Source organism: Chaetura pelagica, unplaced genomic scaffold, assembly GCF_000747805.2.
Source record: "Chaetura pelagica isolate M959 unplaced genomic scaffold, ChaPel_1.0 scaffold307, whole genome shotgun sequence".
Lineage (NCBI taxonomy): Eukaryota > Metazoa > Chordata > Aves > Apodiformes > Apodidae > Chaetura > Chaetura pelagica.
In genome coordinates this window covers 95742-106474 of record NW_009953940.1, presented here as the reverse complement: position 1 = coordinate 106474, position 10733 = coordinate 95742, and the positions used below count along the sequence as shown (strand labels likewise).

At 43.8% G+C, this 10733-nt stretch overlaps 1 protein-coding gene across 1 annotated transcript in view; it reads right to left on the bottom strand.

Annotated features, from left to right (window-relative positions):
- Positions 1 to 836: 836 nt before the first annotated feature.
- NHSL1 (NHS-like 1) overlaps positions 837 to 10733 on the bottom strand; it is a 99435-nt gene continuing 89538 nt past the window's right edge. Inside the window, exons 5-7 of the mRNA XM_010001748.1 lie at positions 5788 to 9201; positions 5113 to 5242; positions 837 to 1723 (exon numbers count right to left, since the gene is read on the bottom strand). Coding sequence (XP_010000050.1) covers positions 997 to 1723; positions 5113 to 5242; positions 5788 to 9201 — 4271 coding nt within the window. The 3' untranslated portion in view covers positions 837 to 996. The remainder of the gene's footprint in view (positions 1724 to 5112; positions 5243 to 5787; positions 9202 to 10733) is intronic.

Genomic DNA, 10733 nt, shown 5'->3' with positions numbered 1-10733 from the left:
AAAAGTCATAATCTCCCCATTTTGACAAAAGGAAGACTTCTGGCAAAACACAACTCCCAGGTTTCAATTTTGAAAGACAGGCTCCACCTACAGCTCTGTAGTGCAAGTTCTCAAAGTCAAATTCTGCTTTCTAATTCAGAAACATAAACCTTCCAAACTCTGGCAGTACACTGCTCCGTTCCTCTCCCACTTTTCTGTTGTCTGCTCATATCCTCTGCACACATCCAGTTGTTCCAGTTCTCTAAGGGAATACTCCAGTCAAGGAAGCAATTCACTTGGAAGTGTTTCACCAAGTGTACATGGGTGGCTGCACAGCAGCTAGTTGTGTGGTATAGAACTCTGCTCCCTTTTCCACGTTAACTACGTGTTCCATTTTCCCCACAGGAAAAACAAGGAAAAAACCAAAAAGTACCCTGGACCAATTCTTAACCTTGTTGCTTTAGCAGGACATGCTTCATCTTAGACTTGGACATACCCCAGTAATAAGCCATGCAACCCCCAGCACCAATCCTGCTACCTTCTCACAGGTGACTGTGCTTCATTCTGCCTCTCTCTGCCTAACACACACGCAACGCTGCACCAATACAATGCTTTTGAACCAAAGGTCCAGCTTGTACCACAGAAGCCTATCCATTTCTCTTTTTCAGGCTCATCCCTAGATTTTGCTTGCACAATTGCAGTCTCAAGAAAAAGAAAAACTTCACACCCCTACAGGCTCTGAGAAAACTCCCCCCTCCCCCCCCACAAGAGGACTTCTAAGGCTTTACACAAAAAATGCAACTGTTAACGTTCTTTAAGCCACAGACCACTCATTCAAAGCAAGTCTTACCCAGTTCAACCATGCAGAACTATCATTGCTTTAGCATTTAAACACACACATGCAGTTCATGGAGTAAATGCTCAGCAAAGTAAACTTGTCCTGGTCTGGGCTTTCTTCTGGAATCTAGTCCTCTGACATTTTCTAGACTAATATCCAAAGCCTTTTGTCACTGCCTTTTAACTTTCTTCAGCTGAAGGGCTTAGATATTTCCTGGAAGTACCACCTGGTTGAGTCACTAATTCTAGATGGGCTGGATCCAGGGCCTCCTTGCAGCCTGCCTCCTCAGCATATGGAAAGTCATTCATGTCCATTTCATCACTGTTAAACATATCAAGCTGCCTCTCCTGCTGCTCTTCCAAAGTCCTTCGAACCCTGCCCTCTGACTGTTCCACCACTTCCCCATCTCCTTCACTAATGACGGTCATGGGGCTGCTCTGGATGCGGTTGCGGACATTGTACTTGCTGCTGGCAGCGGAAGGAGGTGTTCGTGATCGGCCGTACCTAGTGCCAGAGAAGGACATGCTCCTTGGCATCAGGCCCTCACTCTTGGCCCACTCCTCCTGGGCCCGTTTGCTCTTGCTGGGTGAGCAGCTGGCAGGGCTGTCGGAAAGGTCAGAGGAGGCATCTGTCTTTGACCGGTGGAACCGTGGGTCCGTGTTCTTCAACATCTCTGCCGCGGACATGCGGGAACTGGTGTCACAGCGGCTCCCTTTCTTCAGCAGCAGGGCTTTGAAGTTGTCGTTGCTGGTGCTGCTCTTGCGTACACTTCTCTGAATCGATCCAGCCTGTCTGAGGGTAGTTAAGGTTGGGGAAGCACCAGTGGGTGTCACGGGGGGTGACGGAGAATGGTTGCGGGTACGGTCGTCTTCAGAATCTTTCCGGCCAAGGACTTTCCTTTTGGATCTAAGTTTGAGAAATGACAAAAAAAGAGCACCAAACAAAAAATGAGACTTTTTGCCTCCCTCATGAAATTCAGCTTAGAGGAATGACAATGAATTAAGCTAAGGAAGTAAGAGGGATAAGGGAGAATTAATCTAAATCCATAGCATGAGTAAGAACACCACCAAAACTGTATAGGCATTAATGGAGGTACTGGAAATATATGTTAAGTTTATGGCTCTTTTTCTGCAAATCTGGAACAATGAAACTACTAAAACTGGCAATAATGATGTCCACTTTAGCAAATTTAGTGAATCAGGTTTTCTGAAGTCAGTATTCAAGTGCTGAGACTAACAGATTGTAAAGATTATGCCATTTGTCTGTTAGCTTGGGGATTAGATTAAAAATACATCAGCTAGAGCACGCTGGGTTTTTTTGGTTTTTTTCTGTTTCATTTCATGCTCTCTGGAGAATCAGAAATGATTCATAAAAAAATCTCCTTCCTAACCCAAACATTAAATGAATAGTGAAAGGTGAGTTTTCCAGCTTCTATTAAGATGCACAGTTCTGTTGGTGCTCTGTCATTGCAACTGTGGCTAGATGAAAGAGAGAACAACTTCCTGACAGGAAAGTTATCTTTCAAAACGAAAGGGCAGGGTGTTTTTTAATCTAAATGTAAAGTGCAGGAATAACAAAAAATGAGCAAGAAAAAAAAATCATGGAATTGGGAATAAGTGGAACCTGTACTTCATTTCCTCCATTTCCACATTATTAGAAATCTAAAGGAAATGTGCATGTATTCCATGCCTAGTATCTGTAGCAAAGCTGCTTAGCTTCTTTGCAGGCTAAGCAAGAATTAATTAAAAAAGATTGTATGAAGGCTAATTTACATATGCTATTTTGGCAAAATTTTAAAGAAAGTCAGCAGACTTGTTACATTATTATCATGCTATCATTCCACATTCATTTCTATCACGCATGTGTTCAATACAGACCGTTCCCTTTGCAAAACAAGTTTCTACTTAATGTGATATTTAGCTGTAGTTACTTAAAGGCCTTGAAATTGTGCCAAGGCAGGCTCAACTGTCTTTACTGCACTGCAGCCTACTGATAAAAAAACCAAACCAAACACAACCCAGAAAACAAAGTAGTGGGATCCATCAGCTGAGTAGGTGGCAGCAACAGACATTGGAATAAACTCTGCCAGGACTTTGGAGCGATCCTGTCTCTGAGGTGGTGAAGTTTACGCACAGATCACTTAAAATACTTCCCCCAGGCAGCTGTAACAGCACCTGACTTTCTGGAAGAAGAGTGTAATGTCAACATCCATCCAGCCTGATAATAAAGGGATAAAATTACAACTTCTGCAAGTGGTAAAGTAAGAACCTTGACTAGATTTAACTGTTTTTCAGTCCTATAGACAAAAAGTGAATTTGGTGCTTGGATGATCTGCGAGTCTCTATGTGAACCTGTGTGTGCCTTAGTTACAGGGAAAAGATTTCCCTTCATTAGTGTTTTGGCTGCTAATGGGTACCTTCAAACACTGCAATGCTGTGGTTGTATTGCTGCCAAAAAAACAGATTAAATTCCAAATAAACAGAAAGTAAAATTCAAAGATCTGAAGGGAAAGATGTGGTTATCCTGGCTTGAAGTAATTTGGTAAGACTGAATGAAATGCAGAGCTGTAAGTTTGCTGTCAGCATCTAACCAACTTTTTAAAGCATGTACGGATTATGGCAAAAACTTAAAGTTAAGAACCAAATTTGGTTTTGATGGCTTTTCAGACAGAGATAGGGTACATATTCAAACAGAACCGTGACTTGAACTTACATTGTTCTTCCTGCCCTTAATGCACATATCACTAAAATTCTTGTCTTACTCCAAAGCACACATTCAAGAGTGCCAATTACTGAAATAATACTTGCAAAAGTTAGTAGGAGGGAAAACCAAAATGTTTTTATTAATTAACAACCAAGGAAGATAGTAGTTCAAGTCTAAAGCCAGCAAAAGCAAGGTCTTAATAACAAATGTGTCAAGCAGTTTTAACTATGTCACATCCAATTCCATTGTCCATTTCCCCATAAACTCATGAATTCCATGTATGTGCATACACACAGAGATCCACTCTCTACCTGCCTACATAATGGAGAAAGGCTACTGGCCAGAACAATTCATTTTAAAATCAGATTTGTCGCAGTCCTAGTGAGCACCATGCAACGTGAATGCAACAGACCATTTTTAGAACAGCTCCTATGGGCCAAGTCCTACGGGTAACTGTAAGTTATAAAAAGTCAGTATCATATATATTTGTAATTTTTGTAACTTCTAAACCAGAATAATAATAATAATTAAAAAAAAAAGCAAAGCATTTGCCTTCCAAGTGCTGCAGTCTCCTGGCTCCCAGCCACGTTCTCACAACAGGCTTTTCCAATCCCTCGATGCTCCTGATGCAAAACTTGTACACAGATGTGCAAACTCACTGAACACACCTCGATCAACCTACACGGATGCTGCCAAGCACTTTCTGTGACCCGACTTGATGAATTAAGAGGTGGCCCCTCTAAATTTTTACGTAAAAGACAAAGCCACAAGATGGCACTAGCACTACATCGATTCTACTCTAAAAGCAAGCTCAGTAATTCAGAGAGTGGTAACGGTCTTCTGTGTGTACTGTTTAAATGGTGCACACGCTTCATTTTGCAGTTTTAAGCTTTTTTGTTTTCCTTTCTTTTTTTTTGACAGCCTAACGTGAACAGCACAAAAGTCTAGCTGCCTATTCAGGATGAATTAGTTTTTAAGGGAAATGAATAATGTCATAAATAATAAGAGCCAGTACTGCACATTTCATTCATGAACTGGTTTGACACAAAACACCCGACCTCAGGCTGGATTATGGCAAACTATAATCCAGCGTTTGCCATATGTTTTGCCATATGACTGACATGTTGTGTTACTTGCCAGTTTCAGCCACGCTTGCCATGAAGCATTAGCGTTGAGCCTCTGTCCCAAACTGCACCATATAAGCAGCAAAGAGAGTAAAAAAGAGATGGAGAAGAACGAGAATGAAAACAAAAAGATACACAGAAAAAGCAACAGTAGAGTTAATATGGCAGATTGAGAACAGTACAATAAATACTAGACGTAACTTGGTATTTTAAGAGGTAGGATACTTATAATCTACATTGTTTTAATCTGGTAGCTTTTAGTTTAGAATAGATTAAATATATTTGTAAAACAATAAAACACAAGTTCTTTTGCTTATCTTTTTCATATATAGCTTTAGTATAAAGTTGTTAAATGCGTGCTTTCTGTTAAAGCAGTGACTGTTGTCATTGAGTGTTTTAGTAAAACAATGTTAATTTGTGAGAGAACTAGAAGACCTGACAGTATGGGAAGGGCAATCTCTGCAGTACCTGTGAATGGCTGCAAAAAGATCCTCAGTGGTCCTTGGTCTCGCTGGTGTTGCCACTCCGTCCGTCTCTTCCCCATAACTATTGCTTGGCAGGAATGAACTATTTGCTGTATCTGACTCAAACACCTCCACTACGCAGAGAGAACGAACAAGACTGTCAGACTGCTGTGGGAACCCAACAGGCATATAAGCCTAAAAACAGCCCTAACTGCCTCTAAGGCAAAGCAGAGATTGAGTGATAGCACCGTTGTCATTATGGTGATTTCAGAACAACGCTTGCTTAGGGAACTGCAGTGCACACAATGCCTACGCTTGCTCACACACACAGGTGGAGAACAATACTGAAAGAGAATTTGTACTGTTTCCACTAAAATGCAAAATCAAAATCAACAAAGCCACATTTTCATAGCATGCTTTAATCCTAGCATAGCTAAATAAAGGATAATTCTTATTTCCATGTCTGTAAGAACAAAAAGTCAGAAAGGAATTAGAAGAAATCTCATCAAGTATCCGTCTGATCCCTGCAACTTCCTTTAGGCTCTTAGTTTTAACCATCACAAGAAATTGTTTCCCCTACAGAAGCCCACCTGAATGCTACGATTGCTATTCTCACCCCCCAGCTTCTTTATCAGAGCTACTGCTGCACCTGAAGAAGAGTCAGAGAAGAGAAACTCACCACTTTCGTTCTCTTGAGACAGGTGCCCGTCAGCGTTACTGCTGCTGTCTTGGCTGCTGCCTGAACTGCTTCCTTCATCGAAAGCAGGCTGCTCCTCCTGCCTGGGTTCTTCTTGAACTGGTGATGCAGCAGGCTGTACCACAAAGGCATTAGCTCCCACTGCCTCAGAGAAGGTGAATCCGGCAGCTCCTCCCTCAGGAACCAGGCTGCCAGAGTCCATCTCGCTAGAACTGAGTCCATCTGTAAGACAATTTCTCGCCTCCTCGCAGTGTGCAAGCCCAGCGTCTCTCTTAGCTGGGCTTGATGTGCTTCTGACGGTATCACTCCCTTCAGCTATTTTCTCCACTGGAAGATCCAACTGTGGAGGTGGTACAACAAGGAACAGTTTGGGTTTCTTTGAAATAGGAGGTGGCTTTTTGCTTGGCAGAACAACCTGAGTCTTGCTGGGAGATGCTGGTGACCCCTGAGGTGACATTCCAGAATGGAGGTCTTCACTCTGCACCAGAGACTCAGGCTTGTCTTCCCTAGCTGTCCCCAGGGAATCTGCTTCTAAAGACTTGTTTAGCCCTACTGCACTTGCAGGCACTTGATCGCTGTCAAGCACAGCTGCGTTATCAGAGACAATGAGAGGAGAACCCCGAGCCAGCAGCTGAACGGAGTTTTTAAATGAAGTGCTTTGAGTTTTCAGTTCCTCTTCACTTAAGCTGTTACAGAGTCTTAGGGAGAGAGATGCCTTTAGGGAAGACTGGGATGATGAATCTACAGTAGCCTTTTCCTGAAAAATGGTTTCAGAAGCAGATTCAGGTGATGGTTCACTTTCTGTTGCTTTTTTCACAGACCTCAGCTGCACCATTTGCAATGCTTTGGTAGTTACTAAGGGCATCACAGGCCTTGATGTGTCTTGTTTGTTGAGTGGCTGTTTCAGTGGACTATAGGAAGAATCTTCCTGGTTTCGTTTCTTAAAAGAACACTGTGGGTACATTATTGCTGCACCTTTTGTTAGTTTGGGATCAAGAGGTGGTGCTGGTGGTGGGACGGAGAAAGTAGATGGAGAAGCATGGGAAGAGAATGAACTGATGGAACCTTCTTGTGGAAACCATGGGACAGTCTGGGTAAAGGAAGAATTTACATCAGCTTCTGGTGGAGGAGGGGGGAATATGGGAGATGCTGGCAATGGTGACAGATCCATGACATCTGGGGGAGGAGGAGGGGGAGGAGAAAGTTCAGGACAATGGGGAGGTGGTGCTGGAAGAGAAGATGGTGGAGGAGGTACACCAGGATCTGGAGGAGAGCTCAGGGTGGGGTCCAATTTCTTTACACTCACACTCCCTTCAGTAGATGTATTTGAAGAAAGAGAAGTGGAGGATGAAGACATGGATACCGAAGACAGAAGAGAGGATTTTCTTTCAGGCACTTTAGGCTTCAGCTTGGACTTCCCATTCCCTGATGATGCAGATTTTAAAAATACAGGCACTGGAGTAAGCGCAGTGGGTGTGTTGGACTGGCTGGAGTACCCACTTGATGGCGATGTGACTCGGTGGGATTTCTCTGGAGAAGTGCTCTTTGGTTTGGCCAGTCCACTGGGCACTTGTGGCAAAGAAGCCCTTGAGCCATCACTGAGGTGGCTGATACTGTAATCACTGAGAGCAGATGATGTACTGGCTGAATGGGTCACTGGGGATTTCACCTGGTCATCTGCCACGGTGGCGTAGTCGCTGTAGTAACCCCACTGGTCAGCGTACTCTGACTTGATGCTACTTGTTTCACTCTGGGAGGGAGTGACTGTGCAGATGGAGTACAGGTTTGGAGCAGTGGTGGACATCATGCTGCTGCTTGCACTGACTGAGCTTTGGCTGCGGGAGCGCAACACCCAGGGATCCTCATAATCACTGCAGGGGCTCTGGGAAGGGGAGCTGCCATTTTTGCACTTGAGGTTCAACTGCAGAGATTGCTGGAGGGTGGCAATGAGGGTTTCATCAAGTACCTGTCCATTGGACTGGGCTTTTTTCTTGGGCATCCTTCTGAGTGAGTCTGTTCTGGATGGTGGCAAAGGTGGCTTCTTTGCCTTTTTCAGAGAGATGTTTCTTGCAAGGGATTTGTCACCTTGGCCTGACTGGTCATCCTGATGTTTCTTCTCCTTTCCTTCGAAGACGTTTATCACACTGTCTCTGGTGTTCCCAAAACCATTAGTACTATCACATGGCAAGTCTGACTTCAGTCCAGAGTCCATATGCATGGAACTGTAATAGCCATCATGGTCGACAGAACACAGAGAAGTGGAATCATCCTTGACCGAAGTCCTCTCCAGGCTGCTGCTGCTCAGATTGCTACCTGGAGTGGCACAGCCAGGCAGGGTACAAACCACTTTGCGTGAATGAGTTTCACTGTTTTCTGCAGCCTTGTACACCCAATGCTCTGTGCTGTTCACCGCTGCCTGTGCTCGCTCCCCTGAACAGCTAGATTCACTCCTACCATCACTGTCCTGGGAAGGGTTTGGTAAAGCAAGATTGTTCCTACAGCTGTAGTTCATGCTCTGAGACCCAGCCTCTGCATTCCCAGGAGTGCTAAGAGAGACAGCAGAGTCACCAAGAGAAAGCATGATGACAGTATTAGATGGGATGGTATCTGAAGTCTGTGAGTGACGCGTGGAGCTGCTCTCGCTCCAGTTACCACTTGATGAATGGTGATCTTCTTTCCCACCTACTGCACTGCTGGCAACAGGATTGTCTCTTGGCTTTGGGTAGGCAGCAGAGCTGGTAATTTTACTATCTGATGATCCAGCACTCTGGGCAGTGTGAATAATGATAACTTCTGAGGAGGATGACAGTGTTGCATTGGGTATGATGCTTGTTGAGTATGTGGCATGTGGAGAGACCACACATGCTGGGCTTGCGGACTTTTCACTATCATAGCTTCTCACCTCTTGAGACTTTGGCCTTGATAGGGTCCCTGTTGTGGCATTATTCCTCAGATGCACAACGCTATCATCCGCTTGCAATTTACTGACCTGGTGGGGTAAAGTGCCAGCGATGTCTTCCGTCTGCCTAGAGACACTCTGTGTTTGCTCTAGGGACTGCAGAGACACTCTTGCGCCTACCCGAGGCAAGCTGTGAAAACCAATGTCACTATTTTGGCGAGAAGCAAATATAACTGCAGCAGAATCACTCATCACTGACATGTTTCCAGATGAGCTGGAGAACTGAGACATCTGGGCTGCAATGCCTTGTCCTTTCTGAGCTCGTATTCTTCTCATTGAAGGGGGCACAACTTTAACTTCCTCCGTCTGGCAGCTGGTGTCCTTGGTTTCAGAGCGCTGCACAGCAGAGCGGTAGCTGTCTAGTCTCCCTAGTGTGGAGCAGTGATCTGGGACATACATTGAATGTCCTCGGAAATCACTCTGGCCAGTGCCAACTGCTGGAGTCAAAATAAAAGAATTATTCCTTGAAGCAGAAATGCACATTTGTCTTCTTACCCATTTAAAAACAAAAAACCCCAGCAAACTGCTTGATCCCCATGCCCTTGAAGGTTATGCCTTCTGAAAAAGAATCTGCAACAATGGATTTTGCACAAGAATCCTGTGTTTTCTGCATTTCTCTTCCCTGTTTCCTTATTACCAGGAACCTTCTGCTTACAGGATCCTCTGCGTTCCTATCGCACATTCGACACATGAAATCCTCTGTTTATGACACGGTAATAATTTCCATAGCAATCAGTTATGTCAGAAACCAAGTAGCACTGTTTGCCCTCCAGTAGGCAAAGCAGCAGGAACAGACAAAAGCCTGAGAAACGTGAACTGTGTTCCCAGGCTAATGCCTCATGCAATAAAGAAAAGGGGAAGGAAATGTGGAGACTAATGTGAATAATCAGATCTGTTTTTTAAAAAGCATTACACTTCAGAAAAAAAAATATTTCAGGAGACATAGATAGATCTCCAAGTATTTCAATTAATTACTTTCATTCTTTACTGTGAGAGTGTCAGAGCCCTGGAACAGGCTGCCCAGAGAGGCTGTGGAGTCTCCTTCACTGGAGACATTCAAAACCCTCCTGGACGCGTTCCTGTGTGATGTGCTCTAGGTGATCCTGCTCTGTCAGGGGAGTTGGACTAGATGATCTTTCGAGGTCCCCTAAGATTCTGTGGTTCATCCAGAAGGAGGCTAACACATTGAAGCATGCATTGTTTTACCACAAACAATACATATGCTATAACAGGGTTTATACAAACACTATCCAACACTGCAAAGAAAACCATTAAACAACATTTCTCCATACAATTACGACCTATTTATCATAAAGAAGAAACTCCCAAAAGTGAGAAAAACAAACAGCTAGTACTGACAATTGTCTCATCCTCAGCACCATCAGGAAATAACTCTACTTTTCTGTAATGCAGTAATAATAATATAATAATATATTGGCATAAAATACAGTTATCACTGGGTCAGTCAAAAGGACTCTAGGGTTCTTTTAAATTTACATTTGTGTTGGTTAGCTGCCTTCTAAAATCAAATACCAGAGCACTGCTTTAAAATTTGTGTGTAAGGCTGTTGCTTTTCAATTTGGTTACTGTATAAACAGTAGGCAGAGGGTGTGCTGCTGGAGATGCCTGTAAGGGTGCTGTGTATGTCACTGCGGGGGAAAAGTGGCTATTTCAGGTCTCCGCCTTAAAGAGAGTCTCAGGAGTGAGGAAGCAGCAAGCCTGATAGGATATGCCTTCCATATTTGCTACATGGAACTGGATCAGGAGGATAGGTATTCTTATCATGCAGCTTTAAACACCATTTAAAGGACATTTAATTATCCTTATTCTTGGCAGGCAAAAGAGGCATTTAGGATAAGGAAAAGAGTGCTCTAAAAAGGCTACAGTGAAAGCAGCACAAACAAAAAGGCTGTTTACTTCTTTTCCCCAGGCACATAAGTAGTCTTTCAGCAGCTTGAAGCCTATTTAG